The sequence below is a fragment of the Aulonocara sp. 'chitande type north' Nkhata Bay genome, linkage group LG22, assembly GCF_057382095.1.
Source record: "Aulonocara sp. 'chitande type north' Nkhata Bay isolate Kocher_YH1m ecotype deep benthic linkage group LG22, A_spYH_male_GT1.1, whole genome shotgun sequence".
NCBI classification, from domain to species: Eukaryota; Metazoa; Chordata; class Actinopteri; order Cichliformes; family Cichlidae; genus Aulonocara; species Aulonocara sp. 'chitande type north' Nkhata Bay.
The window spans coordinates 18,737,510-18,756,680 of NC_141364.1; the positions used below are offsets into that span (position 1 = coordinate 18,737,510).

Sequence of the window (19,171 nt, forward strand, 5' to 3'; positions counted from 1 at the left end):
GTGTTTTTTTCACATTTGTCTCTCGTCACAATATCTTAAATATGACAAATCAGCCTTTTTCTTTGTTTATATTTTTATGATTATGATTATAAAAATATAATTATTTTTATGATTACGTAAAAGTGATATTTCATGCACAAGCGTTATTTATTAGCCTTATTTAATATCTACATTAATTTACTTAAAAATAAAGCAGGGTCATGTGAATAAGACCAAAGCAAACACATTTAAAGCCTAACACATTCTGACTTAAGCTTTGCATTTTATTTCCATATATATACTTAGCTAAGCAAACTGCACCACTGTGTGGACAGATAGCAGTACTGAAGCTAGGAGCCACTGCTACTAATTCTTTTTCTTTCACACCCAAACAGGAAAAGCAACTCTGACTGAGCTGCTCCACTATAGGAACAGTATGACCTTCAGCACATAATGAACACCACACTCACTTAAAAAATAAATTTATTAAAACAATTTTAATTAAACAACAACCCTTTTCTTTTAGTGTCTTTCCACTCAGTGTTTCCAAAAAAAAACACTGAGTCCAAAAAAGCTCAAGGAAAGGTAAAGTGCATCTTCTGAGCCCATCAATTTGTTCCTACCAAGCTGTTGGAACAGTGTAGTATCCAGTAATAGCATCCAGCTAGCAGAAGCATCCAGCTAGCAGCAACGGCCATCTACCAGGAAGGATGGTTCAGTGGAGTCATCAGATGAGGATTTTCCTAAAGTGGTTCATCCAGCAGGAACAGACTACCACAGGAAAGAAAAAACAGCCTACACACAAGTGTGCAGGGAAATTAACCAAAGCATATTCATGACTTCCAGTACCACTAAGTCAGTGTCAATGTCCCTAACGGCTCATCCAGCAGTCTTACCATCATAAAAATACAGGCTTGTTCATGTAAAAATATAAACAGAAAAAATAAATGCTATTCAACAAATTTTCTTAGGCATGAACAAATAAACTCGATAATTGTCCTTGTATTGGCCGCCATATTAAGATGGTAGCCAGCCTTGCTTATCCACTAGCTTGTAACAGTCAGCTATCCAGCCTGCTAATAACCTCATTCACAGATTCTACAACATTTAGCTTTCTTCCTTAACAAAATATCACAGTGGTGGATTTGACATCTTGCTGCAGCATAATAAGGTACATCATCATCATCATCAACTTTTATTCGCCACATGCAGTAAACTGCAGTGAAATGAACCCGCCCTCCGACCTTACACACACAACACAGACATCACATGGGGATACAAGTCACAGAACGGTTGCATTACAGAAAAACACTGAAATGTACACTACAATGGGAAAAGTACAAGAGGAAAAAAAAGAGACCTCTACTCATGCTGGGCTACAGGAGGACAGCATGAGAACAGGAAACAAAAAAACTCCTCTGCACAAAAAAGCACATAAATGTCCACAGCACAACATTATGGAGCACGTGACCAGCAACAGGGTTGGGTAGGGAAAAGGAGTAATCCCAGGCAACACAACAGCCATCCTGCCACTGAGCCGACTCACCAGCGCGGGCTCAGACCCGCCTCGTGTTCCCAGGAGGCAACAAGCATCGAAGGCGTTGGAAGGGGAGGGGGGATGTGTGAGTGCTTATCAGTGTAAGTATGTGTGTGTGTGCGTGTCCATAGTTCAGCTGAGACAATGTCCTTCGCCCTATCAGGCTAAGTAAACAGTCTTCCAGCCAACCCAGGTGGCCTTGCATGGGATGGGAAGAATAGTCATCACACAGTCGTTATCAGGGAGTTTTTGTTCGGCTCCAGCCTTGGGCCGTGCAGCTGGCGCCGTGGTGTTCGCATGTTGATGTCGTTGATTTTTCTTTTATGCAAGCAGCTCAGTAGAATTTCAAAGCTGATCTTTAACACTCCGACACTGGTCTCTCAATTTCCCGTTGTAGAGCCGCGAGCCTCCCCATGATGGTATCAAACTTCTGGTCCGTGGTGTTGTCATTCTTTTGATTCTGAGACCTCACAACTGCAGTGAGCCGTTCTGTGATGTGATCCAACTTTCGCTCAAGGGTCTCATTTTGAGCTGGCCTCTCTTTGATGTATCCCATCATATGCTCAATGGTGTTATTTTGAGTCTTCACGGCAGCTGTAAGCGTCTCCAAGGTGTTAACCATGCTGCGTTCGTTGTGAGTCGACTGTTCGAGGGAAAGTAATACACACGAAACAAGACAAGGACACAAGAGGCTAAGCAGGTGTGAGGGGCTACTAGCCCTGCTATGTAGGGGTAGAAGGGCGCACAGGCTGCCTTGAACGACTAGCGGGTGGTGGGATCTAAGTCCGTACCCCCCTCTAGCGCGATTGACCCGGACACTTACTTCAGTAAGAATGGGGTTAGTTACCTGGCAACAGTAGGCACAAAAGGAGGACTCCAGGCCCGGACCTGCAATGATAGCAGCGCCTGCACACGGAATACTAGCACGGTCCCACTTAACTCCGTCGTCCTGTGCCTAACCAAATAACTCGGGTGCCCCTACTCCAAGGCAACCTGGGTCGGACAAAAGCATTCAACAACGACTTTTTAAACCACGTGGCTCTTTTTATTTATCTGGAGAGCCCTCAAAAAAACCAAACTTGGTTAACAATGTCCACAGGGCCCTGGAGAGCAAAGGGAAAACAGCAAGGAGCCTCCCCAGGACCAAAGAAATGAAAGAAATAAAATGAGGTAAAATAAATCAAAACAGACTGGTGAGACCCAGAGTTGGGAGTCCTCGACTCCACACAACCCACCCTAGTCACAGGAAAAACACTCACAACACAGCAGAACAGTAAAAGTTAACACAGCAAATATTCTGTCTAAAATGGTCGACACAGTCTCATCACATCATTTACAATGTCCGACACACCAAAGGAACATTTTCAGTCTTTACAGTTCACTCCAGTAAATTGTCTCTGGGGTGGGACGGACAGATAGTTCTAGGGGTATGTGTCATTAACCGGAGTTGCAGTCTGTTAGGCTGTCCAGAACTTCCACCGCCGGAATAGAATGTTCATTCTCTGGTCCACATCAAAGCAAGGAAATAAAACACAGAAACTGTACCTTTGCCCCTCCTGAAATGGAGCGTAATGAACCCACGGGTAGGTGAAACTTTTACACACAGCCAGCTGAAGCAGGGTGAACAACCGGAGCGTCGTCTGGGTGGCAGGGTACTCCAAACACCGCCGACATCGGGGCCCAAGATGGCGGTCCCACGGGCTAACGGAGCTACGGCAGTCCCCAGGCCGTGCGAAGTGAGGCCGCCCAATTCCTCTCCCGGAAACTCGCTGGTCCTTCGCCAGACAGCCAGCCGTGCTGTCTCGCTTTCTAAACGTTCTTGTCGCCAAACTCTACTGGCAACGCCGGGAAACTGAGGCCGATTGGAGGGGAGCGGCCGCTAGCCTTAGCTCTCGATTAGCCCCTCTGCTAGCGCTATCTCCGCCGACACTTCGCCCCGACGTTACACCCGTAAGGCCGCTGTAGCCGGGGTCAGAGTGCATACACGGACGGAAACCCAGCCTAGACTCGCTGCGGTACCATATACTGTCTCGCTAACCTCCCGTTTATACTTTGTTCGGGTCTCTTCCTGACCGCGGCCCTTTCCTAGCGTCTCTTCTCATCCGGACACGTGTGCTTTTTTTCTCCGCTCGTCTTCTCTCCCACCGCGCATGTCCGTCTTCTTCACGCTACGTCACTCCCTCTTGGCTGCTTCAGGCTGTAAACAACCCCGTGACCGTTTTCTAAGGGTTGTAAATATGTGCCCTCACACAGGGAAGATAAGGGGAAGGAAGAGAGGAGAAAAGTGCGACCGCCTTCGCCAAGAGCCAAACGAGAACATTCAATTTGACCATGCGCTGCAAGATAACTCGCCAGATGTAATAGCCAATGCCTGTCAGATTCGGCTCAGCTTCAAGTGTGTACCACTACATGACTTCTCTCTCTAATAACACATTAAACCATCAGTTTCAAGTACAAATATCTCGTAAACGTATCCATGGCGACTCATGTTAAATGTACCCAAGTTTCCAGCTGGCAGGCCACACGAAAACAGCATGCTCCTCATCGGATCGACAGGAGGAAAATGAAATTCTACAGCTGCTGGACAGGCGGCTGCTATGGTCATGGCACTGTGCTGCATTCAATGACTGCCAAATTATCAGAAATCTCATATTTCAGAAAATAATCTGGGTTACATATGCATTTTTTCTCTACTCAGGTAACTTAGGTGTCCCATTTGCAGCCAGGGGTGAATAATTATATAATGAAAAACATTCAGAATTATGTTTCTTAGACAGCACATCTGAACGTGAGTTGGGTTAAAATGCAATTTTCCTGGTGATCACATAGTGGATCACACAGATAAATCATATGGAATGGAAGTTGTCAAGCAAGCTCTCTTGGCCATCCTACATGTGTTGTGCATTAATGATGGCTCTGGTATGCAGACTTTTCTCTGTGGTGGGGTCGGGTGGACTGTCTCGGGCTCTGTGGGGCCAGGCGGCGCTGCTGAACTGGTCCCCGGTCCGGATGGGCCTGGGCCCCCTTTCCCTGGTGGGTTGCAAAGTATGGGGGTGCAATTTTATCCCACAACTTAGACATTCACATTACTCACACTCTCATAACACATACATATAGGACCTTGGGGGTGGGCCCGCTACACATAATCCAAAAGACCATCAGGGTGTACAATTCCGCCCCTGGCGTTGTTGCCCACCTCTCAATTTTAAATACATGTAGACATTTAGGGCTATCAGGAGGGGCTATGCACTTACCTGCTGCTCTCTCTCGCAGGTTGCTCCATGCCCTCCTGGGTTTTAAATGCACCTTAGAACACACAACACAACACCAACACTACATATGAGCGGGCGGAGGGAGGTTTGGAGTCTTCGCACACACACGTTCTCTGCAGCCTGTTGGAGCGGGAGGGGGGGGCTAGGAGGAGGAGTTGGCCGTCCAATTGGGGTCTGGAATGTGGGGCCTCCCTGCTGCTGCCGAGCCAGGGCAGTCTGCTTCTCTCCACCGCAGGGAAAAGGGTAACACTTCTGGGTCTGGGTGCAGTTTCCCCCTCCAGGGGCAAGGGTACCTAGACCTGGGGCTTAGAGTACGCTTGGGGAGTGTGATTGTGTGTACAGTGTCTTTATTTATGTCTGTCTCCACGTTGGGTGAGTGTTGAGTAATTGCGTATGAGAGCATGAGGGTGGGAATGGATGTCTGTATCTGTGTGTGGCTGTATGTCTGTGTCTATATGTCAGGTTGGGTATCAGACGCCACCTCTCTAGGGACATCTCAGGCCCTCCAAGGTATGGAGGCCTATCTCCCCCCACCACTTCCCCTGCCAGTGGCAGACGCCCTCAGACATTGGTGCGTTGGTGGTTCTTTGTGTTTGGGGATGGGCGTACAGGTACACACCGGCTCACTCCTGGTGGCTGGTTATCGGGGCCTGAAGCCCGGGGCTCGCTCGGGCCACTTCGGGGGTGGGGTACCCTCGGCTTCTCGGCCTGGGACTCGGTCACTCTGGCAGCCAGCTGTGCCAGAGTGACCGATGCATTTGATGCTTCATCAAATGCAAATTCTTTTTCCTGTGTCATTGTCAGGAGCATCCAACAACTGTCTGAAGGACAGTGTGAAGAAATCCATGAATTACTACAAAATTCATGGATTCTGCTCCAAAGGACACGACAGAGGGTAACTTTGCTTAGAAATGAATTGTGATGGCTGCACTTACAGCCACACAGTGGTAATATCACCATGTTAGTGTAGAGGCTTATAAGTAATATTGCATTCACATTTCTTTCTTTAAATATAGGAATTTATTTACAGAACAATAAATAACTGGTTTTGGTTTAGAATTCATTCACATATCCACATAACGCTGCATTCTAAAATAAGTGCGCACATTTTAGTTTACACTGTTATGTATGATTAATTTTTTGTTTTCTGAGTTACCTTAGTTGCAGCTGTTCCAGTCCCTTGATTAAGGAGCCAAGAGGTGGAAAAGGGGCGGAGCGAGCTTTAAAGGAAGGCTACAAATTGGTTCACGCCATAACTCGGGACCATGGGGGGGAATTGGAGTTCATTATGTTTGGTTTAGTTAGGTTTTGTGTGTTTTACCCCTTTTCCTGTTTTTGTGGGCTGATCAGCCACTATTTAAGTTTCCCCTTTGTCTCATTAAGTTAGGTCAGTTTGTTTGAGTTATCAGTTGTGTTGTTAACTTTGAGTAGAGTTTTGTTAGTTTGACCTCTTTTATGGGCCCAAGATTTTGATTCTTTTTGCATGAGTTAACCAATTATGTTTTTGGGTTAAATAAAAAAATCATTTTTTGGACTTTAACCTGTGCCTAAGTTTCCTTCACTGCTCGGTCCATCACATGAATAGTTAGTCTTTATTGGCATGTTCATTTCTCATTTGCAGTAAAAAAATGGGCTTTGTCTCACTGGCAGTTAAACATGTCATAATAAGTATATTAGGGCTCATAGGGGATCTCCCTCCCATCCATCCATTCGCTTCCGCTTATCCTTTTCAGGGTCGCGGGGGGGGTGCTGGAGCCTATCCCAGCTGTCATAGGGCGAGAGGCGGGGTACACCCTGGACAGGTCGCCAGTCTGTCGCAGGGCTAACACATAGGGACAGACAACCATTCACACTCACATTCATTCGCACATTCACACCTAGTGGCAATTATAACATATTTATTGATTTTTGAGATACACTTTGAGTTAAAATAATTAATTTGGTAATGAATTTTATAACAGTTCTAAACATAATCTGCGTAAATGTGCAGTGATGCTAGAAGTACAATCTCTTTAACCCTTTATCTCGTATAATATTAAACAGGCTGTCTGGAGTTATTTTGTTTTAACTGTAGAAAATGGCATAAAATCTGCTATCAATGTGTGCTTTTGAACTTTTTTTTACAATTACTATTATCTGGTAGGTTTTTTTCTCCACTGTACTATAACAGTGTAATCAGGGATTAATAAGAGAAATAGACAAAAAATAAAATAGAAATTTTACAGTTTTTACTGCATGAGGCACTCAAAATGTCCATGAATAAAAGATTTAGAATAGCCAATTTGAAGTATGAACTGTAAAACACTAAACAACAACAAGTGTTTGTTTTTCTGCCCTGTGGTTTGTTTTTCGCATCTCTTTTCTTCTAAATGAGTTCAGGCTTCTGGTAGAGCTCCAAAAAGCACTTGCTCTCAAGCTGTAGCCAAAGGCCTACATTGCACTGCTGACACTTGCGCTCCCTTTTATACAACATTTTGCAGAGTTGATAATAAACCCAGTCTGCTTTGCCTGTATGCTCGACCAGCCACAAATAACTACTTTTTTTTTTTAGGTGTTGGAAGAGGGCTGAGCAGTGCTGCCAACTCCTCAGTAAGGAAAATCGCTATTGGCTGTCCTAAAAATCGCTAAATGATGTCATCGCCTAATTTGCATAATTGGTCCTGCCTATGTAAATGTTACAGACGCTGTAGGAGAGAGGAAAAAAAAAAAAAACATTGTGGAAGAGACAAAGTGAGTTTTTAAAAAAAACAAAACAAAAAAAAAAAAAAACACACACACACACACACACACACACACACACACACACCCCCTAAAAGCATTTTGTCACGGCGAGTGAGATGAGCCGTGTGGAAAATAAAGGGGGATCCAAACGCAGGCACTTGTATGGGTGTGAGGGTGGTTTATTAAACACAAAAAGGAAATGGACAAAACGGCGAACGGAGCAATGACTAAACTAAACTGGGAACAAACTATAGAACACGAACCTGGACATGAATGAGAGCGGGCGGAAACAGATGATGGTTGACTGCAGGGAGAACACACAGATGAAGCAGGGTGGAAACACAGACGGACCAGCAACAACAATGACGGAAGACATGACTTAAATACACAGAGAACCACAGGGGAATTACACACAGGTGGTGGACACAGCTGGGAATAATCAACAAGACGAGACAAAGGTAAAAATGAACACACTCACATGAGACGCAGACCTTCACAATAAAACAGGAAACAAAACACACTTTACTAAGACACAGACTAGACAGAGACAGACTTGAAATGACATGAAACTAAACCCACATCTTAAACCCAGATAAACAGAAACATGGAACTCTAAATAGACATAAACATTATCATAACACGACAAGAGAACAAGAACACAATCCCTAATGCAAACTTAAATCAAAACACAATAAACTCAAAATACTGGGTCCAACGGACCCAGAACCGTGACACATTTAGAATATATTTAGAACTACAAATTAATTTTCTCTTAGTAATTATTGTTTTCAGTAATTCCAACCTTCCTCCTTTATCCGGAATCACTGGCGGAGTTACTTTTTATAGTCTGTGTGTGTGTTCCTTTAAGTGGTTTTAAACCTTGTGATCCAAAAAAAGTAACAGTAAAAAGAACATTTTTAACCATTAACAATCAAAATGAACATAGTGTAACGGAGCGAAGGTGATTTTATTTCCAGTGTCTTTTTTTTTTTTTAAGGAAGGAAACCTTCCTCCAAACGGACAGAGCAGTGGAGCCGCCAAGGGAAAGCACACGAATAAAATCTGTATAATTAAAATATAATTTATTATATTTAAATAGTTAAATGTAAAATGAATTAAAACAACCTTGGCCAAGGGGTAACACAATAAAAATCAATAAAACAGAACATTAAAAGTCCAGTGGCATCCGCCACGATATAAAAGTCACAAAGAACTAAAAAAGTCCAGCGAAGTGATGTAAAAGGGAAACCCAGCGGAGTCCTCGCCTTCCTCCCCGCATTCCGCGTCCTGGTACGCTGAAGAAAGGGAGGGAGCGGCAGTCACTATTCTTTTCGGCAGTTTTCATTCAATAAAAGGGGATAAGTCGAAGACTTACCCCAGGTGGGCAGAGCTCTCAACTCCGCCCGCCGCTTCTTTAAAACTGCAAATCGGCACCGGCTGTCTCGCCGCCTCTGCTCTCCCGCAGTGCACAAGCTGGGCTCTTGTTGCTACTGCCGTCCGCCTGTTCGCTCTGCGTCCCTAGTCGCTGGTGCTGTCCGTCCTCGTCTTGAACGCCAAGCTCCACCAGCCCCTTCGGCTTGCAGGCGCTGCCGCCTGGCACCACTTACTCCTGGCCGTCTCTCAAGCCTCTCGGTCGAACTTCCTTCCTGTGGTCTGTCAGGCCCTCTTATTGGCCTCTCTGGGATGTCTCGCAGGTGTGATCAGTTTATTATCAGGTAGGGGCGGAGTCTTTCCAGGACAAGTCACCAAATAAATACCATTAAAACATGCAGTAAAACTCATAAAAATAACCCAATGTACAATATTAAACATTAAAAAGATAAAACACAACAAAAACATGCACAGTAAAAAAACTTAGATGACTTGTCCCTTTCCACCCCGTGACAATAGCAAGCCTCTTCAGTGGAAATCAGATGTACAACATGGAGTTAAGGCTCTGCAAGGACATCCGATTTCTAAGTTTGCAATGATTAGAATTATGTATTATAGTGCACCGATTTATATTAGACAAAGAAAAATGTACATTTACCGCTGCTCCCGCCCTGCGTTACAGTGGGAGAGGAGCAACGGCTTCGCTCATGCGCGATTCATTTGCAGTTTTGTACGCATAGGGGTGAATATCTCTTGCTCTGACAGCAGCTGGAGGCGACTGCTGCGTGAGGACTATCTGCCGCCTGTGAGCGCTTTGGCATGGGCGAGGTGCCCACGCCAACACCTGCTTTCACATCAAAACGTCTCCAATAACACCAGAAAAAGTTACCAGATTTGTCGCTAGTCGCTTTTTAGAAAAAAAGTCGCTGATAGGTTCTGAAAACTTGCTAGGTGTAGCGACAAAGTTGCTAAGTTGGTAACACTGGGGCTGGGCAGCGTATGTTTGCTGATGGGTGAGAAGTCATATATAAAAACATAGTATAAAACATAAATGTTCTTACTGGGCCTGGCAGGGAAAATCACCCCTTTGCTGGCCTAAGAAAAGGGACAATTTAAAAAAAAAAACAAAGTACGCACAGTAGTACTGAAATATGTATTGTTAATTATAATGTATTGAATTTATTCATGTAAACCTGTACTGTTGCTGTTTTTGTTAACTGCCACTTTTGATTTCCTCTGCCTGGATTTAAAAGGCCAAATTGAATCAAGGGAGAACGAGAAGAGGATCGGCGAGTGCTTCACCATACAATACAGTGCAGCTGATTAACCTGCAAGAAGAATTTCAAATGATACAGGCTGAAAATGTCAAATTAAAAGAAGAGGCAGAAAAATCAAGAGGAGAAGCTAAAAATTCAAAGTTTGAAACTGAAGTAGTATTGCAGGAATTACTGCATGTGGGTCTCAAACTTAAAGGAGAGAAAATGGGAAAACAACAGGCAGAAAACGAGAATGAAAACATGAAGAAAGAACTGTTGGAAGCTCAAAAAGCATTGGAGGAAGAGAAAACCACAGCACAAGAAGCCAAAAGTAAATATCAAACTGCAAAGAAGGAGGCAGGAAATGTGATTCGGGAATTACAGGAGGTTCAGGAAGCTTTTGAAGAGGAAAGAAGGAAAATGCAGTTGGCAACACAAGAAGCTGCAAATGTAACGGCTGAAGCTGAAAAACTAAGGAAGGAATTACTGCATGTAAAGCAACAACTTCAAGAGGAGAAAAAACGTAAACATGAGGCAGAAAATGAGATTGAAAATATGAAGAAAGAATTGTTGGAAGCTCAAAAAGTGCTGGAGGAAGAGAAAATTAAAATACAGGAAGCAAAGAAAGAAATGGAAGATACAAAGAGTTACACTCAAAACATGAAGAAGGAACTGATGAAAGTGCAAGAAGAACTTGCAAAAGAGAAAATTGAGGTGAAGGTGTTCTGAAGGCAGGACTGTGATGCAGTTTTCTGCCTCGCCACTAGAGGGCGCGGCCGTTTTGTGAGTAATGTTTGACTGGGATGGAAAATGGTGTTCATGAAGGCAGTGTGAATCACAAGTTATGCTCGGGAGCAGTTTATGTGGGTTCAATGAGAGTGTGCGTCCATAAGACTGGTGAGTTACAGGATATTTCTTGTGTAAGAAGGCTAGCCTGTATGTTTTCTTGCTCTGGACGTCCTCTGTTTGTACATTTTCTATAAGCTAAGTTATCGCTAAGCTAAGCGGGCTAAGCTAAGCTAAGTTCGCCTAGGCCAAACTGAGTTCAGTTTGAGTTGGGGATTTGTTATGTGTATTTGCCTTCTTTAGTTGGCATCATAAGTGAGTGGGGCACAAGAGTTAAGTGATGGGAAGATGTTTATTTTCTTTGTTGTCAAATATGGTTCAGACTATAAGTAAAAGCCGCCAGCTTAGTATTAGGGCCTATAAGACAAGTATGTGGCTGTAATATGTTATATGGTGATTATTGTTGTCTATAATTTGATTGTAATTTGTGTTCTATTTTCCATTCTGTTTGTAGAACCACACACACACACATACCCACACCCACGCTAAATCTGCCATTAAAGAGCTGAACGATCATCCCCTGTCCTCGTTAATTTCTGGAGGGTCATAGTGGCACTTGACCTGTGCACACCCTGCGATCACCACCGTAGAACTGAACCTCATATCAGAAATCATCATAACAAAATTGGTCCTTCGAGCCGGATAGGTGATTACAGAGTGAAGATGGATTATGACCCCCAGAGAGCAGGTGCACGTCCACGGAGGGCTGTGCGACCACCAGGATGGATGACTCAGTATGAAGGCTACACACTGCCACCCACTGCTACATTGGAGCAACAGCAGACTAGAGAGGGATACGCCAAGATGACGCCCCTCACCCAGACTCCTGGTTCTATTGGAGCTGCAGGACAGACTCCAGTGTCATCCAGCATCCCTCAGGAGTTCATGAACATTGTGCAGCAACTGCAGGAGGACAACAGGCAACTTCAGATGATGGTAGGAGACATGAGGAGGCAGATGGATCGTAATGTCAGCACGTTGGAATCCACCCGCTTACGTTCTGCCCAGCAACCAGGGGGCTACATTTCAGCTGATAACACTTGGGTCTCCACACCTCTAACTACACAGCCTTTTCCCCTGAGACCAGAGCAGCACAATATATCCTACACACAGGATGCAGCTGAAGAATGGCCAGTACCACCACCTCCAGTTTTTCTCCCAAGAGATCATCCTGATCTACCAGAGGTACAGTCTGTTCCACCTCCACCGCTACCAGCCATTGCACAAGAGCTTAGCCAACGCTTACAAGAGCTACAGTTACAGCAACCCTCAGCCACTGAAGCTCCTGAGTTTCAGCCTCGTGCGCCACAGTCCACCCCCTTATCTCAATCACTAGCTGGACCTAGTTTCGACGCGAACATGCTCCCCCCAGAACAAATGCTGGCTCCCACTACAGCCATAGGTGTAAAGGAGAAGACCTACAGAGGACCATCGCCCTCCATCCCAGAGTTCACGCAGGGTGATCCCAGGCAGTTTGCTAGATTAAGGCTTGCCCTAGACAATATTCTCCCCTTTGATGCAACGGAGAGGTTCAAATATCAGGTCTTATGTGACCACCTTAAATTTGAGGAAGCTCTTTTAATTGCTGACTCCTACAGTAACTCACCTCACCCCTACTCTGACACGATGGCCTCGCTCATTAAACATTACGGTCAGCCGCACCAGCTGTCACTGCAGAGGATAGCAGAGCTTATGGATGAGCCCAGCATCCGCCCAGGTGACACAACTGGATTCAGAAGGTTTGCACTGAGAGTCCGTGCTCTGGTCGGCATGTTAGAGCAACTTGGGGAAGATGGACACATAGAGCTGCAATGCGGGTCTCATGTTGCTAGACTGACACGAAAGCTACCCCAAGACCTACGTGCTGCTTTCCGCCGCTACCTTTACCCACAGAAAGATGGAATACCATCATTGAGAGACTTTGCAGAGTGGCTGGAGTATGAGCTGGTCATTCAAGAGGGCGGAGATCACACAGAGAAGGTAGAGGAGAGCTCGAGAGACAGGAGCAGCATGAAAAGAGATAAACGAGCCACCAAAAGGACTACCACCGTGCTGCATGGTGCAACACACAACACTGCCCCCCAAAGGTCCTCAGCCACAACCCCTTCCACTTCTGAGGTCCAAGACAAATAAATGGTAAAATGGTAAATGGCCTGTATTTATATAGCGCTTTACTAGTCCCTAAGGACCCCAAAAGCGCTTTACATATCCAGTCATCCACCCATTCACACACACATTCACACACTGGTGACAAGACAAGCACACAGCTTATTGTCCATATTGTAATAACACTCTGCACTTCCTAGATCAATGTGTCAACTTCAAGATGCTGACTAAGGAGCAGAAATCAACTTGGATTAAGTCCAACAATCGCTGCTGGCGTTGTGGGCGGCACCACCAGGCCGCTCAGTGTCGACTTAAAGTGCAGTGTAAGACATGCAGGGGAAAACACCTAGAGGCCCTGCATGAAGTGAATCTCAGACCTGCTGCACCCAATCCACCAATGGAACACGTCGCTGAGCTGGGGAGTAAACCATCTACTGAGGTACTTTATCTAGACCGGCGTGCTGGCTGTAGCCAAGTACTTCTGAAGATAACCAAAGTGCTGCTGCAGAACGGTGAGCACACCCTGGAGACATTCGCCATATTGGATGATGGATCTGAGAGGACGATCCTTCTCCCTGAGGCCACTCAAAGACTGCAGTTACAGGGCACGGCAGAGAGTCTTACTCTACGTACGGTGAGACAAGGATTGAGAACCTTGCATGGCGCATCAGTGACAGTCAAAGTCTCCCCTGCCAGCCAACCATCCAGAACATTCACCATTGAGAGAGCCTTCACAGCAGATGACCTAGGCTTGGCTGAACATTCCTACCCTGTGAAGGCACTTCAACAGAAATATAGACACTTGAGAAGGCTTCCCTTGCAGCCCTTCACAAATGCCCAGCCACTCCTTCTGATCGGCTCTGACTGTCCTCACCTAGTAACGCCCATCAAACCTGTGCGCCTAGGCTTACCTGGAGGACCAGCTGCAGTCAAGACTAGACTTGGTTGGGTACTACAGGGACCAATCCCCTCCCTTAAGCACTCTGCTCAACCACAACAGTGCCTCTTCCTCTCAACTGCCTCTCCTCAATCAGAGCTTCATAGTCAAGTAGAGAGGCTTTGGCAACTTGACACTCTCCCATATCGAAGTGAGAAACTAGTGACACGGTCTCGGAGGGAAGAGCAAGCTATGAGGCTTTTGGAGGCAAAGACGACAAGACTGAATGTCGAGGGAGTAAACAGATGTTCAACTCCCCTTCTGCGTGTCAGTGATATGCCTACACTCCGGGTGCCACCTGAAGCAGTACTCCCCAATCTACGTGGCACGGAGAAGCGCCTCAGTCGAGACCCAGAGAAGGCTAAAGCTTATCAAGCGGAGATGGCAAAGTTGATAGCAGCAGGCTATGTCAGAGAAATCAGTGAGGAGGAAATGAGGGCCTCCACAGAATCATGGTTCATCCCCCACCACATGGTGACACACAACGGAAAGAACCGTGTGGTGTTTAATTGCTCATTCACCTATAGGGATCAGAACCTCAACGAGCTGCTTTTACCAGGCCCGAACCTGGGGGCCTCTCTTCTTGGTGTGCTGCTACGCTTCAGAGAACGCTCCATCGCAGTTAGCAGTGATATCAAGGGGATGTTCCACCAGGTGAGACTACTGCCTGAGGACCGGCCACTACTACGTTTCCTCTGGCACGATCTGCAACGAGACACCCATCCCAAGGTGTATGAATGGCAGGTGCTCCCCTTTGGGACAACATGCTCACCGTGCTGTGCAATTTATGCACTCCAGCGACACGTCCATGACCACAGTGACCAGGGAGATGACGTGCGTGACTCCATTGAGAAGAATTTTTATGTTGACAACTGGTTACAGAGCTTCTCTTCTCCAGATGTGGCCACAGAGGTTGTGGACAAACTACGGTCACTATTATCGGAGGGAGGATTTGAGCTCAGACAGTGGGCCAGCAGCACCCCAGATCTCATCAGCCATCTACCAAAGGAAATAAGATCGGAGAGCAGCGTACAGTGGCTGAATCAAACTGATATGGACCCTCAAGAACCTGCTCTAGGTTTGCGCTGGATGTGCTGCTCTGACACTCTGCACTACAAGTCCATGCAGTTGGAGAGGAATCCTCCTACCATGAGAAACATCTACCGGGTTCTGGCGAGTCAGTATGACCCACTAGGGTTTCTCGTCCCCTTCACAACGAGGGCGAAGGTACTAGTCCAGCAGCTGTGGGACAAAAAGCGTGAGTGGGATGACCCCCTGTTACCAAGTGACCTGCTCTCGGCATGGAACGAATGGGAGGGTGAGCTGCAACATCTGGACGACATTAGTCTACAACGTTGTTATGTAAGCCCAGAGCTGGACAAATCTGACAGTAGGCGTGAGTTGCACATCTTCTGCGATGCATCTAAACAAGCATATGGAAGCGTTGCCTACCTACGGACGGAAGATGCTGCTGGAAAGGTGGAAGTTGCTTTCCTGACTGCCCGCTCTAGGGTGGCCCCTAAACGGCAGATGTCCATGCCACGTCTGGAACTATGTGCAGCCTTGACTGGAGCTCAACTTGCTAGCCTGCTGACCAAAGAGCTCACCCTACCACTATGCAGAGTGGTGTTATGGACAGACTCCACCACTGTCCTAACATGGATCCAGTCAGAGTCCTGTCATTTCAAGGTGTTCGTGGGAACTCGGATAGCTGAAATCCAGGAACTGACAGACAGCCAGTCTTGGCGTTATGTGACAACATATGACAATCCGGCAGATGATCTAACTAGGGGTAAAAGGCTACAAGACCTCACAGTCCAGTCCCGGTGGGCATGTGGGCCCCCGTTTCTGCAGCTACATCGAGACCAGTGGCCAGAGCACCCAGCCACACCATGTACAGACTTTGCTGAGGAGCAGCGTAAACCAATAACTTGCTTAGCTGTGTCTACTGACTCTATCTCCCTGCCTGATGCACAGCAGTTTACCAGTTTTAGCAAGCTTTTGGAAGAAACAGCCAGGTGCCTTCACGGGGCGGCTGGTGACAATCTCACATCAGAGAACTACAAGGAGGCTGAGCTTATTCTGCTGAGAGCTGCTCAGAAAGACAGTTTCCCTGATGAGATCCAGTGCCTGACCACTGGGAAACCAGTTCTCTCATCCAGCCGTCTGTTTTGCCTAGACCCGGAATTTGATAAGTCGCTTCAACTCATAAGAGTAGGTGGTCGTCTCAGACGATGCCATGATTTGGAAGCTGCTGTGATACATCCAGTAGTATTGGACCCTAAACATCCAGTCACCAGACTACTCATCCGACAGGCTGACAGTGATTTGAAACACCCAGGAGCAGAGAGATTGTTTGCAGAGTTGAGAAGGAAATACTGGATTCTTCGCGGCCGTGAAGCCGTAAGAAGCGAACAGCGCTCCTGCCCTGAGTGCCAAAAATGGAGAGCCCAACCTGCCAACCCAAAGATGGCTGACCTTCCCCTTGCACGCCTACGATTACATCAGCCAGCCTTCTTCTCAACAGGCATCGACTGCTTTGGGCCAATGCAGGTGAAAGTTGGTCGGAGAAATGAAAAACGCTGGGGCCTGCTCTTCAAATGCTTGACGACTCGTGCCATTCATATTGAGGTGTTGTCTAGTATCAACACCGACTCATTTCTAGTGGCATTAAGAAGATTTGTCTCTCGTCGTGGGAAACCAGCTGAGATACTGTGTGACCAGGGAACAAATTTCCGAGGTGGGGATCGGGAGCTCCAGGAAACTTTCAAAGCCCTGCATCCCTCTTTACAAGGCAAGTTAGCAGAGCAGCAGATCAAGTTTCGATTTAACCCTCCCAGTTCTCCCCACTTTGGAGGATCCTGGGAGCGAGAGATCAGGTCCATAAAGGCAGCTCTGGCCTCCACATTGGGCTCACAGGTTGTAAAAGAGGAAATACTCCAAACAGTGTTGATCGAGATCGAGGGAATACTCAACTCGAAACCTTTGGGGTACGTGTCATCAGACGTGGCTGACCCAGACCCCATTACCCCAAATTTGTTGCTGATGGGGCGGCTAGACCCTTCCCTACCCCAAGTGATATACCACGACTCAGAGCTCATTGGACGACGATCATGGAGGACCTGTCAGGTGTTATCCGATCGCTTCTGGACACAGTTCATACGCCACTACCTGCCTACACTGCAGACACGGTCAAAGTGGCAGAAAGACACTGCTCCGATCCAGCTGGGCACTGTGGTGATGATAGTGGATCCCCATCTTCCCAGAGCATCATGGCCTGTTGGGAAGATCAACAGGGTATTCCCCGGAGCTGATGGTTTGATCCGATCTGCAGAAGTGGACGTAAAGGACCGTACCTACGTACGCCCAGTGAGCCGCCTTATTCGACTACCTGCAGTACCAGAACAAAATGGACAGTAAATGACATTCTGCAAACTTGCGAGGGCAAGTTTGGGGGCGGCTGTTCTGAAGGCAGGACTGTGATGCAGTTTTCTGCCTCGCCACTAGAGGGCGCGGCCGTTTTGTGAGTAATGTTTGACTGGGATGGAAAATGGTGTTCATGAAGGCAGTGTGAATCACAAGTTATGCTCGGGAGCAGTTTATGTGGGTTCAATGAGAGTGTGCGTCCATAAGACTGGTGAGTTACAGGATATTTCTTGTGTAAGAAGGATAGCCTGTATGTTTTCTTGCTCTGGACGTCCTCTGTTTGTACATTTTCTATAAGCTAAGTTATCGCTAAGCTAAGCGGGCTAAGCTAAGTTCGCCTAGGCCAAACTGAGTTCAGTTTGAGTTGGGGATTTGTTATGTGTATTTGCCTTCTTTAGTTGGCATCATAAGTGAGTGGGGCACAAGAGTTAAGTGATGGGAAGATGTTTATTTTCTTTGTTGTCAAATATGGTTCAGACTATAAGTAAAAGCCGCCAGCTTAGTATTAGGGCCTATAAGACAAGTATGTGGCTGTAATATGTTATATGGTGATTATTGTTGTCTATAATTTGATTGTAATTTGTGTTCTATTTTCCATTCTGTTTGTAGAACCACACATACCCACACCCACGCTAAATCTGCCATTAAAGAGCTGAACGATCATCCCCTGTCCTCGTTAATTTCTGGAGGGTCATAGTGGCACTTGACCTGTGCACACCCTGCGATCACCACCGTAGAACTGAACCTCATATCAGAAATCATCATAACAGAAGGCATTCAAGAAAGAAATGAGCAGCTCTGCGGTGACCAAGAAAGACTGCAAAGACGCACTTAAAGAAATACGAAAGCACAAAAAGGAAGCTAAAGAGCTCCTCAAACAGAAAGTGAAACTGGCCAAACAGCAGCTGAAAGAACAATTTAAAGATACCGAGGAGCAGCTCAACAAAACCTTAAAAGAACTGAAGGCAAAAGAGAAGAAAGCCGAGGACAGGAGGGGATTCTGGAGCAGACTGCTGAGAAAGAACTGACCCAGCAGCATCGAGTTTGAGGACATCAATAGTTTCTTCCTCCTCTCTCCACCTTTCTTTCACCCCATCCTTCTTCTTGGGACGTTTGTTTGTTTTTTAAAAACTATAATCTAAATACATGTACTGAAACACACAAATAAAATTGCCATAACTTGACCTCATGTTGCCTGCGTCTTTTCTTGTGTGTCTGTGGATGTAAAACAGTAACACACTTTCTGCTCTGTGTCTTTAACTGTAAATAAATGCAATATGTCTTCATTTTAAAATGCAGTGCAAAAAACTTCTGCTCTAAATCTTTTTTTTTTAGCAAAAAGCTTTTTTTTGCCTGTTGTGGAAATTTTCCATTTAAATAAAGCCTGCAGACGAGCGGTGAGCGGTAGCTAACATTCTTTAATCAAACACACAAAGAACAGACAACCAAGCTTGATGAAGTCCCTGCATGACCGCGGGACAGATGGTCAGCAGAGTCTCCCTGAGCCTAGCATGGCTCTCAGTTAAGGAGTGAGTGAGAAGCCCACTGCAGCGACATCACCCGGGTTTGCCAGAGAGGCCCTCCAGTCCTAATTGCCACCATCCAAGAGGACACTCCAGGGCCCAGTTATTCAGTGGTCCACCAAAGTGAGCAGGAGGATGACGGCCAGCTTGGCCAAGAGAAGGGGGGAACAAATAACATTCTTTAAATATTAATCACT

The 19,171-nt window shown here is 46.1% G+C and overlaps 1 protein-coding gene and 1 long non-coding RNA gene across 2 annotated transcripts; both read left to right on the forward strand.

Annotated features, from left to right (window-relative positions):
* Nucleotides 1–7,758: 7,758 nt before the first annotated feature.
* Nucleotides 7,759–18,635, forward strand: LOC147304010 (uncharacterized). Its single transcript, XR_015126906.1, has 3 exons — nt 7,759–7,967; nt 10,134–10,856; nt 18,225–18,635. It is a non-coding gene; the product is annotated as an uncharacterized LOC147304010 (long non-coding RNA).
* On the forward strand, nt 10,868–13,115 carry LOC147304011 (uncharacterized). Its single transcript, XM_086281182.1, has 2 exons — nt 10,868–11,033; nt 11,437–13,115. Exon 2 carries the CDS (start codon nt 11,646–11,648, stop codon nt 13,113–13,115), a length of 1,470 nt encoding a protein of 489 aa, XP_086137308.1. The 5' UTR covers nt 10,868–11,033; nt 11,437–11,645.
* Nucleotides 18,636–19,171: the final 536 nt, after the last annotated feature.